This window comes from Euprymna scolopes, chromosome 31 (genome assembly GCF_053919585.1).
Source record: "Euprymna scolopes isolate OS-2025 chromosome 31, ASM5391958v1, whole genome shotgun sequence".
NCBI lineage: Eukaryota > Metazoa > Mollusca > Cephalopoda > Sepiida > Sepiolidae > Euprymna > Euprymna scolopes.
Genome location: NC_136512.1, coordinates 55,981,561 through 55,996,100, shown reverse-complemented (window position 1 = coordinate 55,996,100; position 14,540 = coordinate 55,981,561). Strand labels below are relative to the sequence as shown.

Sequence of the window (14,540 nt, the reverse complement as noted above, 5' to 3'; positions counted from 1 at the left end):
GTTGGTTGCTGTTGATTAATGTTGGTTGCTGTTGATTAATGCTGGTTGTTTTTGATTAATGCTGGTTGTTTTTTATTAATGTTGGTTGTTTTTGATTATTGCTGGTTGTTTTTGATTAATGTTGGTTGTTTTTTATTAATGTTGGTTGTTTTTTAGTATTGCTGGTTGTTTTTGATTAATGTGGGTTGCTGTTGATTAATGTTGGTTGTTTTTGATTTGTGCTGGTTGTTTTTGATTAATGCTGGTTGTTGTTGATTAATGCTGGTTGTTTTTGATTAATGCTGGTTGCTGTTGATTAATGTTGGTTGTTTTTGATTAATGTTGGTTGTTGTTGATTAATGCTGGTTGTTTTTGATTTATGTTGGTTGTTTTTGATTAATGTTGGTTGTTTTGGATTAATGTTGGTTGCTGTTGATTAATGCTGGTTGTTTTTGATTAATGCTGGTTGTTGTTGATTAATGTTTGTTGCTGTTGATTAATGTTGGTTGCTGTTGATTAATGTTGGTCGTTTTTCATTAATGTTTGTTGCTGTTGATTAATGTTGGTTGCTGTTGATTAATGTTGGTTCTTTTTGATAAATGCTGGTTGTTTTTGATTAATGTTGGTTGCTGTTGATTAATGCTGGTTGTTTTTTTATTAATGTTGGTTGTTTTTGATTTGTGCTGGTTGTTCTTTATTAATGTTGGTTGTTGTTTAATGCTGGTTTTTTTAATTAATGTTTGTTTGCTGTTGATTAATGTTGGTTGCTGTTGATTAATGTTAGTTGTTGTTGATTAATATTGGTTGCTGTTGATTAATGTTGGTTGTTGTTGATTAATGCTGGTTGCTGTTGATTAATGTTGGTTGCTGTTGATTAATGTCGGTTGTTGTTCATTAATGTTGGTTGCTGTTGATTAATGCTGGTTACTGTTGATTAATGCTGGTTGCTGTTGATTAATGTTTGTTGCTGTTGATTAATGTTTGCTGTTTTTGATTAATGTTGGTTGCTGTTGATTAATGTTGGTTGCTGTTGATTAATGTTGGTTGTTGTTGATAAATGTTGGTTGCTGTTTATTAATGTTGGTTGTTGTTGATTAATACTTGTTGTTTTTTATTAATGCTGGTTGCTGTTGCATAATGTTGGTTGTTGTTTATTAATGTTGATCGTTGTTCATTAAAGCTGGTTGCTGTTGATTACTGTTAGTTGCTGTTGAGTAATGCTGGTTGCTGTTGATTAATGTTAGTTGGTGTTGATTAATGTTGGTTGTTGTTGATTAATGGTGGTTGCTGTTGATTAATGTTGGTTGCTGTTGATTAATGTTGGTTGTTGTTGATTAATGCTGGTTGCTGTTGATCAATGTTGGTTGCTGTTGATTAATGCTGGTTGTTGTTGATTAATGCTGGTTGCTGTTGATTACTGTTAGTTGCTGTTGAGTAATGCTGGTTGCTGTTGATTAATGTTAGTTGGTGTTGATTAATGTTGGTTGTTGTTGATTAATGGTGGTTGCTGTTGATTAATATTGGTTGCTGTTGATTAATGTTGGTTGTTGTTGATTAATGCTGGTTGCTGTTGATCAATGTTGGTTGCTGTTGATTAATGCTGGTTGTTGTTGATTAATGCTGGTTGCTGTTGATCAATGTTGGTTGCTGTTGATTCATGCTGGTTGCTGTTGATTAATGTTGGTTGTTTTTTATTAATGTTGGTTGGTGTTGATTAATGCTGGTTGTTTTTGATTAATGTTGGTTGTTTTTGATTAATGTTGGTTGTTTTTGATTAATGCTGGTTGATTTTGATTAATGTTGGTTGTTTTTGATTAATGTTGGTTGTTTTTTATTAATGTTTGTTGCTGTTGATTAATGCTGGTTGTTTTTGATTAATGTTGGTTGTTTTTTATTTATGTTGGTTGTTTTTGATTAATGTTGGTTGCTGTTGATTAATGCTGGTTCTTTTTGATTAATGCTGGTTGTTGTTGATTAATGCTGGTTGTTGTTGATTAATTCTGGTTGTTTTTGATTAATGTTGATTGTTTTTTATTAATGTTGGTTGTTGTTGATTAATGCTGGTTGCTGTTGATTAATGCTGGTTGTTTTTGATTAATGCTGGTTGTTGTTGATTAATGTTTGTTGCTGTTGATTAATGTTGGTTGCTGTTGATTAATGTTGGTCGTTTTTCATTAATGTTTTTTGCTGTTGATTAATGTTGGTTGCTGTTGATTAATGTTGGTTGTTTTTGATAAATTCTGGTTGTTTTTGATTAATGTTGGTTGCTGTTGATTAATGCTGGTTGTTTTTTATTAATGTTGGTTGTTTTTGATTTGTGCTGGTTGTTCTTTATTAATGTTGGTTGTTGTTTAATGCTGGTTTTTTTATTAATGTTTGTTTGCTGTTGATTAATGTTGGTTGCTGTTGATTAATGTTAGTTGTTGTTGATTAATATTGGTTGCTGTTGATTAATGTTGGTTGTTGTTGATTAATGCTGGTTGCTGTTGATTAATGTTGGTTGCTGTTGATTAATGTCGGTTGTTGTTCATTAATGTTGGTTGCTGTTGATTAATGCTGGTTACTGTTGATTAATGCTGGTTGCTGTTGATTAATGTTGGTTGCTGTTGATTAATGTTGGTTGTTTTTGATTAATGTTGGTTGCTGTTTTTTAATGTTGGTTGTTGTTGATTAATACTGGTTGTTTTTTATTAATGCTGGTTGCTGTTGAATAATGTTGGTTGTTGTTTATTAATGTTGATTGTTGTTCATTAAAGCTGGTTGCTGTTGATTACTGTTAGTTGCTGTTGAGTAATGCTGGTTGCTGTTGATTAATGTTGGTGTGTGTTGATTAATGTTGGTTGTTGTTGATTAATGCTGGTTGCTGTTGATTAATGTTGGTTGCTGTTGATTAATGTTGGTTGTTGTTGATTAATGCTGGTTGCTGTTGATCAATGTTGGTTGCTGTTGATTAATGCTGGTTGTTGTTGATTAATGCTGGTTGTTGTTGATTAACGTTGGTTATGTTGGTTGCTGTTAATTAATGTTGGTTGTTGTTGATTAATGTTGGTTGTTGTTGATTAATGTTTGTTGCTGTTGATTAATGTTTGTTGTTGTTGTTGATTAATGCTGGTTGCTGTTGATTAATGTTGGTTGTTGTTGATTAATGTTGGTTGTTGTTGATTAATATTAGTTTGTGTTGATTAATGCTGGTTGCTGTTGATTAATGCTGGTTGCTGTTTATTAATGTTGGTTGTTGTTGAATAATGTTGGTTGTTGTTGATTAATGTTTGTTGTTTTTGATTAATGTTTGTTGTTTTTGATTAATGTTTGTTGTTTTTTATTAATTCTGGTTGTTGTTGATTAATGTTGGTTGTTTTTGATTAATGCTGGTTGTTTTTGATTAATTCTGGTTGCTGTTTATTAATGTTGGTTGTTGTTGAATAATGTTGGTTGCTGTTTATTAATGTTGATTGTGGTTGAATAATGTTGGTTGCTGTTTATTAATGTTGGTTGTTGTTGAATAATGTTGGTTGCTGCTTATTAATGTTGGTTGTTGTTGAATAATGTTGGTTGCTGTTTATTAATGTTGGTTGTTGTTGAATAATGTTGGGTGCTGTTTATTAATGTTGGTTGTTGTTGAATAATGTTGGTTGCTGTTTATTAATGTTGGTTGTTGTTGAATAATGTTGGTTGCTGTTTATTAATGTTGGCTGTTGTTGAATAATGTTGGTTGCTGTTTACTAATGTTGGTTGTTGTTGAATAATGTTGGTTGCTGTTTATTAATGTTGGTTGTTGTTGAATAATGTTGGTTGCTGTTTATTAATGTTTGTAGTTTTTGATTAATGTTTGTAGTTTTTGATTAATTCTGGTTGTTGTTGATCATTGTCAACATCCGATAGCCAACCACTACGCTCATCATCTTCAAGATTTTCGTCGACACCATAAATTTCTTAAACCACCATTAATGCTGTGCGTTTAACAGTGGTTTCTGTGCCAAACGTTTCGTAGATATTGCGAGCTGTTTCAGCAGCTTTTCGGTCTAGCTTTAATTGTAATAAGAAAATTGTGCGAATTCGCTTTTTTCCATCTTGTATTCAACGTAATGAAAAGAAGAAAATATACTTTGTTTAAAACGATTGTAATTTAAACGATTAGATAGAGCGAAAAACGTTCTTTTAAAAAATATATACAGTAAACGTATTATAACTGAACGTTATTTGAAAATACATAATTTGAAATAAAAATTAAAAATTCTGCAAGACTCGTCTTGTCAACCCAATATTAGATATATAGGCTTCCATTTGCACAGTTTTAGTTCAGTGGTCTGGCTAAAACGACAAAATAATAAAAAAAAATCTCAAGGACTTTTGGAGTCTAGACTCGCAGTCTAATAACTACAAAGTTAAAATAATATTATAAACTGGTTTTCGTAGTCTACAGTTTGAATCCTGTTGGGATCTCCCTCTTTTTTCTTTTTTTTTTTTTTTTTTTTTTTTTGCTTTTTATAGATTTTCTAAGTGTCTAGCTTTGTAGAGAATTAATAAACCGTTTCATTTAATAATGAAATTGCCTACGCAAACATATGTCTCTCATTTGCCCCCCGCCCAAAATCGTGTTACAAATTTAAAATATTTAATCCTTCATTTTGTTATTTTTTTCAGATATGCGAGAAAAATTCTGACCCTGAAACAACATTGCTGACATATTTGAGAGAAACCTGTATCCTTTTTGTATTTGTACCACATAATAAAAGGCGCAGTTTTTGTGTAGAAAGTGATTTAAAAAATTTGGGATAATATATTGACATTAAGAACGGAAGTGACATCTTCGCTGTTTGGACTTTAGCTCTTCAAACAATTTGGCGAAATCTTGAGTTTCAGCTCTCTTTCTTTTTCAATTTTAACCCACACACATCCACATACACACATCCACATCCACATACACACATCCAATTGGAAAGTGTGAGTCATCTGGTATCAAGTTGAAAGGTTCTTTTGGGGGATGGCTACAACACAGCGAGACATGATGGAGTGTGTAAGTACCTCCACTGGACAATCTGTAAAAACTTAAACATTTAGTGTAGCAGCAAGTCCTGCGAACATCAACCTGAAAGAACAGTTTGAAATGACTTATATATCATATATTACGTCCATGTAATCCTTAGAGCCACCTACCTTGAAAATGCTGCTCTGAAACCTGACATAGTTATATGGAATAAATCGGAGAGAGTTGCAACCTTGGTTTAAGTGAGTGTTCCTAATGATGGAGGTCTGAACAGAGCTTAAAAGGAGAAACAGATCAAATATAAAGGTTTCATGTATAATATGAAAAGAAATTGGAATCTTAGAGAGATATCAATCACACCAGTTATTATAGGTGCTACAGAATTTATGAAGAAGAACCTAAATTCCTACCTAACTAATATTCCTGGTGAACCAAGTGCAAAAGAGATCCAGAGAATTGCACTCAAGGGCACAACGATGATGCAAAAAAGGGCTCTCGGTTGGTTTCAATAAAAAGCTGGGCAATGTTGGGAGATGATTTGGCTGCCCCATACCCAATGTTACAATCTTCAAAGGAAGAAAATGAAACGCACACACACACACACACACACACACACACAGACTTAAATATATGATTACGTTATATATATATATATATATATATATATATATATGAACAAATGATTAATAAAACATGTTAAAACATATTTTTTGGCTTTTTATATATATATATATATATATATATATATATATATATATATATATATATATATATATATATATATATATATATATATATATATATAACGGAAGCTATAATTCTGGAAACATTTTTTTTTCTAAATAAATGTTGAAAGGGGAGTAGTTGGCGATGGGAGAGAGACTTCAACTTGTTAGACAGCGTGTGACATGTTAGGTTTTAAATTTAAAGAAAGAGAGAATTCACATGTTTTTTTATCAGTGATATTTGATATATCCAGGAAACGCACATTTAATTCGTGAATAAGCACGGAGAATTTCAAGGGCTTTGGGATTCTTAAAAATATTCGGTTTAATTTTAGTTAACTACGTTGTTTCATACGCACGTTTGATGCCGAAGGATAGATATATATGCATGTGTGTGTGTGCGTGCGTGTGTGTGTGTGTGTGTGTGTGTGTGTGTGTGTGTGTGTGTGTGTGTGTGTGTGTGAAACATTTATTTAGAGGAAAATTGTTTCCAGAATTAAATACAGTTAAACAAAATAATCAAACTCTTTATTATATACATCTTCGTTGCGAGCTCCCTATCGTTTCGCAAATTTCGCTACTTGAAACAAACATTGTAAATAATGAACATTTCGTTCATAAGTTTCTTGTGAATAGTAGACAAAAAAAATCTCAGTTATTCATGTAAACAGATATATATTAACATTTTAGCAATTTTAATATCAATTTATTTATTTTTAAATAAATCAAATCTATCAAATACATCGATTAAAGCAAGAATGTGTGTGTGAGGACATTTGTAAACTTATATACTCAGCTAATTTTTAATCTACAGGTGAAATTTTGTATATAAGGTATTCAGACACGTGGAAAACTTTTAATCGGTTTTCATCCGAAAAAACGGCTGCTAAGAGGTCAACATTGAAAAAATTTGTGCTTGGGAGTCATTGGATTTTTATCTCTTTTTCAATTGTTTCACGAGGTTTGAAAACACTTTTTGAAGATCGCGGAAATCTGATCTAATTGTTATCGTATTTGACTGTCATTAGGTTTTGGTTTCGATCTCAGCTCGAGTATCTTTTTTTACTTACAAGAAGTGAACTGTTCAGAAAAACATAATACTCGCATGCATATGCCTCATATTCTTTCCGTTTTTTTTGTTGTTGTTTTTTTACTTCATTTTTTAAGGGAATTTAACGTTACGTTTAATACCGAGCAACGTCAGGTATATCTTCTAGTACAAAGGAAAATTTGGTGTCATCAAATAAAGTGAGAGGGAAGAGGAGAGCGGAAGCGAAAAAGAGGGTGTGAAAGTCACGCCTATTTTTATTGTTTTTAAAAGGCCTCTTCACCTCCTCACTCAGAGAGAGAGAGAGAGAGAGAGAGAGAGAGAGAGGAAGAAAGAGGGAGGGAGAGAGAGAGAGAGAGAGAGAGAGAGAGTGTGTGTGTGTGTGTGTGTGTGTGTGTGAGAGAGAGAGAGAGAGGGAGAGAGAGAAGGCACCTCCCTGTAAACTCTTATGCAACACCAGTATATCTTTTTAGCTAAGATATATTAATTTCAATCAAATTAAAACATACATTAATTTATTACAGACTACTTAAAAGGCAGTTATGCAAATTTGGCATCAATGTGTCTGTTTATGGATCTTCCCTCTGCGTGTCAAAGCAACATCACATACAAAACCGATTGAAATGGGCAGAGGACAATCTGAAAACGGATTTTTCCAAAGTTTTGTTCACGGATGATGTGCGTGTAACTCTTGATGGCCCAGATGGCTGGAGCAAGGGATGGGTCATAGATGGACGACATCGTCATCAGCGTTTAAGGCGCCAACAAGGTGGTGGTGGGATAATGATTTCAGCTGGGATTATCGAAGGTACTTTCGCTAGCCCTTTGAGAATCCAAGAAGGCGTAAACATGACGTCAAGTGCTTACATAGCTTTTCTGAAGCAAGTTAAAAACGAGCAAAATTTATAGTCCGTTGACTTAGAATAAGTGCTTTATGTCAAATTGATTGTTAAATATGGCTAATTTGTGTTCATTAATTTCAAACTCAGCATCGAACGGATACCATAATAATTAGTTCGCTGCACATTCTTATGACAAGGATCCATACAAAATTTCAGCTTAATCGGCCCAGTTATTTCCGAGGAAAAGTAAAACGGACAGACAGATAAAGAGAAATAAAGAGAGAGAGAGAGGGGAGGGATGGAGAGAGAGAGAGAGTGTGTGTGTGTGCGTGTGTGTGTGTATGTGTGTGTGTGTGTTACGGCAACATTTTTGATAAAATTGCTTAATTATGTCTTTATTTTATTTTCAATTTTTCTAATGATATTTTTGTACCCAAATCAAAAGATAGTACATGTTTCATGAGTATCACGAAGAGTCAAGATCGTACTGATCATGTTTGAACTTAATATGTGTATGTCAAAAATGTATTTTACAATTTAAATTGTAATTGCTTGGCTTTTGTTTTTCTAATCGTCTCTCGTCACAATTATTTCCTTTACTTCGTGTGTCAAGTGAGACTAAAGGGAACGAAATTGGGATGCGCCGAAGGAGGATGTGGAGCTTGCACAGTGATGGTTTCCCGCTACGACCGTCAGAGGAAGAAAATATTGTATCCTTTTTTCACAAATCGAAGAGTTAAGAGCGCACTTAGCACCGAGGAGCCTGTGTCAGGCTGGTGCAGCTACCCAAAAAGAAACAGAAAATAAAGTTTATAGAAGTGACATTTAAAATAGAACACTAACAGTTAAGTCACAGGTTACACGAATGTCGTGGCAAGCGGATTTTAAAATTCAGTAAACAAATTTTCTGTGTTCATAGATAAAAAAAGGGAAACAAAACTAAGTTTCTTTTTTCTCTTCGACGCTAATCAGATTAAATATGGTGTATTCTTAGCTCTAGCACATTGCCAAAGAAGAGATTATACGCCTTTAATTAAATCTTTAGTGCGTATTCATTAATTAATTATATTTTACGTCTAATGTTTCTCAAGAAAAATTATGTAAACCAGGAAAACTCCAGCTCTCAGCCTTGAATCCTATATTACTATTATAAAATAAAACAGGATATAGAAGTTTAAGAACCATAGGGGACATATAACCCCCACCCACCATATTTCGATATGCCACCGATAACCTCACGCTGGATTATTCTTTTTTAACTTTTTTTAGCCCGTTTTATCAGAACACCACGTGATGGTGACCTATCCCAGTGAGAGAATAGCATGGATAAATTAAAATTGATAGACGGTGTAGGAGATTTAAAATATGCAACCATTAATTCTACAAACATTATCACCGGCCGGGTTTTAAGTTGTTTCACACTTTCCTAGAATCTTTCGTAATTCCTTTACAACCTATCATTCTATGCTACGCACTATCTACATAATCCTGAATCATCGATACAATTTGCATCTCACCACTTGATTAAAATGATTATTCCCGCCTCACTTCTCCTTGATATAACGCGTGATTTTATTCGACCAATCAGAACTTTGATATATTTGAGCGTCTACTCATCTAAGATAAAATAACTTATTTCTTCCGTACTTTGTGTTCTTTCTTTATCCATTAAACAGGAATCATTCAGCGAATGCTTGCCTGATGCCCATATGTGCAGCTCATGGTTTGGCAATTACCACTGTTGAGGGCATCGGTAGTATCAAAAATGGACTCCATCCCGTACAGGTCAGCTGGTGTTTGTTTCGTGTTTATTTTATTGTATCATCTGTTCTAATGTTTCTGGTCTGTTATTATATTTTGAGCTGTAGTTAATTTTTTTTTTTTTTTTTTTTTTTTGGTCTGAACTCTGTTGAAACATTGGCCTCATTTTGATTGCTCGGTAATGGATGAATAATAATTTAAACAAAATAAACAATTGATGGAAAAGAAAATAATCATTTTCTCTATTTTCATATAAATTACTTTTATAAATTTCTTACAATTAATATGGTCAACATAAAAATATTTAAGATCTTCTGATTGTTCTTAATTAAAAATACCTACCTGTTGCATTTGATTTAAAAGTTCTTCTTTAGATGTTCTCAATTAAAACTACCGTGTGATAGTCCTCAATTTAAACATATTTTCAATGGTCTGTGTTTTATTTTATGTTTCCTTAATTTAAACGAAATTTTCTGTCTTCAATCTAAAATGTCTTATAGTTTCCCTCAATCTAAAAGACGTTAGTTATAATAGTCCTCATTGTAAAAAAATATTCTGGATATTTAAAAAAAAAAAAAAAACCTTTTCTTACTCTTTCAATTAAAACGGCCGTCTGTGTGCCTTCAATTAAACAAAAGCTTTTGGGTGGCTTCAACTTAAAAAGCTTTTAACTGGTTCCGATTTAAAGTTTCTGACTGCCCCCAATTTAAAATAAAACGTTAAAATAAAAAAAATTTATGAAATAATAATCGTAATTTCTTTAATTGTAGGAAAGGATTGCTAAGTCCCATGGTTCGCAATGTGGGTTTTGTACCCCCGGGATTGTCATGTCAATGTATTCTTTGATTAGGAACAAACCCAACCCAACAATGGAGGATATAGAAAACGCATTTCAAGGTAAGAATCAATATAAGCCAGAACTCGGGGTGTATATTTTTAAACTATATATATATATATATATATATATATATATATATATATATATATATATATATATATATATATATTATCGTGTCACTGGGAATAGACACTCAGTTTTATGATCACCCAAAACAGGATTTACTATGTAAGCGTTTTAGCCCATACTGATATTTTGCTATAGTTCTCCACATATATGTTTATTTTATTATTATTCTTATATCCGTGAGGCGTTCATCAGAATTAAAAATATACATAAAAACCAAAAAACAAAATGTTACATCGATCTTGAGATTCTCCTCCTCACAGTGGTCCTACTATAGATTTCTTCGTGTAATATGTGTGGACAAACATACAAACGAATGGGTTCTAGAGAAGATTGGACCATACCGAATACTGCTGGACAACATCAATGACAGAAAATTGCAATTTTGGGGATATGTGGCCAGACAGACGACCTAACAAAAGATCTGCTCTTTCGTACAACTACTGGCAAAAGAGGACGGGGAAAACCAATGAAAACAAGAACGTCAGACAACGTGAAGAACATCGCGAACATTAGCATGGCTGAGTTGCTCAGAATGGCGTAGAACCGGAGTCAATGGCAACGATTTGTGAAGACTGTCACGGCTGGTCAATAAGGACCATTTCATCAAATGACCATTCCGTCAAGTGACCATTCCGTCAAAGAGAGAGAGATTGTATCATGAGCATATATGTGAATAATAAACTTACACTTAGTTTTATCACTTAAGTTCAATCTTATGATTTAGTATAAACTAAAGTGAGCCAGGAAAGTGTTAGATCTGCTATGTACCAATTCATAAATTTATATATTTATTAGTATTTTTAATCAATTTACTATTTCTAGTATTGTTCGATCATTAATAGAATATTGTTTTTATTCGATAATTGTATTAATTTAATTTTGTTTTATATATTAATTTTTAATTATTTTCTCAGTAATAGACAATTATTTTCTGTCATATAGATTAGTTGTTCGTTATTGGACAGGTATTCTACATCATTTATTACTGGTCTTAAATAACAAAGCATAAATTGTTTGTATGTTGCTATACATTCTTTCGTTTGTTTTAAAAATTAATTTCTTTTTCAAGTGTGTGGTTTGATATTATTTGAATATAATTTACAGATTCTTTATTCCTTTTGTAAAGGATGTGACATTTTCAGATTTTCTAATTAATATTAGCGTTGGTGTTATTTTGGTTCTCAATCTAGACAATATTGTTCATGTATTTCACTCGCGAATCTAGTACTCTAGATATAAATTTATACTTGAAATTATAAACTGTAACCTCATTGCATACTTTTTGATACTTCTTTTTGTAGGTAACTTATGCCGCTGCACTGGTTATAGACCGATTCTGGAAGGATTTTCTACATTTGTCAATGTAAGTTTGAATAACTTTTTTATGGTGTTTCTGAATTTTCCAGATGAGTATTGATTATTCTATCATTTGAAATCTTTGGACTACTGCTCTCATTTACATCTCATCTTACATTTAGCATTTCGCTGTTTTCTTTTACGTAGCGTTTTTATGATTTTATCGACGACACTCGACATAATCCGGCTTTTGACGTCATGCTCCGGAGAATGCCGAGCGAACGCTGAGTTGCGTTCGGTTCAAAAGATGCACTAGTAGCCGAAATTGATCTTGCTGGTTTAGTTTTCGTTCTAAATATCTCGTTAACTTTGTAAGAATCTTTTTTCCACAAATATAAATTTTACTAACTTCCTACGTATATAAGACATTCCTGATGTATTTTAAGTTTTAATCTTGTGATTTTTAACTGTTCTTATCGGCGAAGGGAGGGTCCATGGCAGGAAAATCTTTTTTTTTTTCAGAAATACTCCCTCAGTTTCGTGAACTCAAGTCTTATCAAGGATCTCGTAATAATATGACGTATCACTGTCACAAGTATGAGTAGACGCTGATTGTATAACTTTAGATGATGCATTCTTATCTTATCTCAGTATAACCACTTTGTAAAGAATGTTCACTTTGATAACGATTACGTGTTGATATGACGACGAACAAGTGCATGTTTTGCTAGGTAATAACACTTAAACTGAAAAGAAAGGGGAGGTAAATGGGTGTTTTTATAACATGGACTGCATATCAGCGCAAGATTTCTAAGCTTACTGATTGATAAATGTCTCGTGATAAGACAAGCCCTTCTTTATTTTCACACGTCCTCATCAATGTCTCTGTTCTCGTCTACTTTACTGCATGTCGGATAACCTTCCTCGGGAGAAACAATGTGAGAGCTGTTAATTGGGATGAAAACTCGTGTCGGAGCGTCTAACATTTATAAATCATATTTAAAAGCGTCTTTATTTCATGCTTGAATAAATTATACATATTATTCACATACTTGAATAAAATTTTAATATTTGATATTCCGTAGTACGTTTGTATATTAATGCATCTGTTGTAACCCATTATCAAACACGCAGCCGCCATATTGAATACTAGCTACATGTACCCGACGCTGCCGGGTTGAAACGTATTGGGGGGGGGCCGAGGGTTGAGACACATATTATCTAACATTGAATGTCTTAATTTCTTACGATTTTCCTGAAAGTCGACCACATGGTGGATTTATGGAAACATAAAACACGTTAATTTTTGTCTAAAAAATTAAAAGGGTAATAACTCTCAATGTTTGAAGGGGAAATAACTATCACAGTTTAAATAAATAAACTTACTTCAATATTAAAAGGCAAATAATAATTGAATATACATTCAATTAAATATAAATTTAAAGTAATCGACTTAAAATAATATTTCTAAATAGAACAGTTAAAACAATTTTATTACAACAAAAAATAGCATGGAGCTTATTATTGAAATAGATTTTCTTAAATGTAATGTGCAAATCAGGTTATTCTTGAATGTAGATTTCATTTTACTAAATAGTATATATATATATATATATATATATATATATATATATATATATATATATATATATCATGGTGGAATGAAAGTGTGTGAACATCCGTTTTCGGTATAAAAATAAATATGTAAAAAAGTGTACCTTTTGTAAATTTTAATTAAATATGAACAAACAAACAGAAATAGACTTTATTATAATAGATATTATGTTTCAATAATTAGTTAATTACTGTTTATACTAATAGAATTGATTTAATTGTTCTATTTAAGAATATTATTTAAAGCTGACTTATTGAATTTATTTTTAATTTATTTTAAATTATTTGCTAAACTAACAGCTTTTAAATGCATAAAGCTTACTTCCGTTTAAAAACTTTATTTAAAAACTGAAACAACCATTGACTCGAGAGATAATTTGATAAAAGTATTATTTTTTAAACTATGGCAAATTATTTTAAGATTTTAAAAAATATATGAATAAACAGATAAACAGAAGATTAATTTTACTTCTGTTAGCATGTAATTATTCTTTACGACAAAATCCGAACGACACATACATGCCCACACACACACGAATGTGTTTAACAAGTCGGTTGTATAAAATGTTTGTTTATGTATTCTACCGTTGTTGTGTATGTAAGTTGTGGACTTTGTGCACCGACGGCCGTCAACGCTAGAATTCCAACATAACCAAGAAGAAAAAAAAGGAAAACAACAACAACACATGTATTTGGACAATCAGTTTGGTTCTGCGGGTTTAGTTTTATATATATCTTAAAAACAGACCGTTAAAAAGAGATTGTTGCCTCTTCAATCTCGGGACAGCTATGAAAATGTAAGACTTTTGAAACGTTGCTGGAGCGCAACACTTTTGTCTATCATCAGTGATGTCCGTGTCTTTAATTACCACATTCTGTTGATTTGAATGTAAAGAACCGTATATATTATTTTGTAGGAATTATAATTACTATCGGAACCCCTGGATATTACACGGTAGTTGAAAACATCATCACATAAGCAAACATTAGAATGTCCTTCAAATAAATAATCAAGCAATATTAGATCCGATCAGACCATAAATTAAAAACTAAATATTTTTGTAGACAAATATGGAGAACTGCTTAAGATATATTATTACAAGAAATATAGCTATAATGAAGCATCACTTTTTTCTAGAGATTATACTTTAATGAAAGCGACTTGTAAATCAGTTAGTAATAATTATGTAACTATCTTTTCTTAATAATCAATTCTCTACATATATAAAAGCCAGGTAGGCCAATGATGGAGTACTGTTGCCATAGTTGGGCAGGAGCTGCTAGAAGCAGCTTATCCTGCCTTGACAGAGTTCAAAATAAA

The 14,540-nt window shown here is 32.1% G+C and overlaps 1 protein-coding gene across 4 annotated transcripts in view; it reads left to right on the top strand.

Annotated features, from left to right (window-relative positions):
- Nucleotides 1-14,540, top strand: part of LOC145255760 (xanthine dehydrogenase/oxidase-like) — a 183,764-nt gene that overhangs the window by 44,924 nt on the left and 124,300 nt on the right. For all 4 annotated transcript variants that reach the window (XM_080114419.1, XM_080114417.1, XM_080114418.1 and 1 more), the window contains exons 2-6: nucleotides 4,624-4,681; nucleotides 8,195-8,291; nucleotides 9,258-9,366; nucleotides 10,113-10,239; nucleotides 11,611-11,672. In XM_080114419.1, the coding sequence (XP_079970545.1) occupies nucleotides 4,624-4,681; nucleotides 8,195-8,291; nucleotides 9,258-9,366; nucleotides 10,113-10,239; nucleotides 11,611-11,672 (453 nt within the window). The remainder of the gene's footprint in view (nucleotides 1-4,623; nucleotides 4,682-8,194; nucleotides 8,292-9,257; nucleotides 9,367-10,112; nucleotides 10,240-11,610; nucleotides 11,673-14,540) is intronic.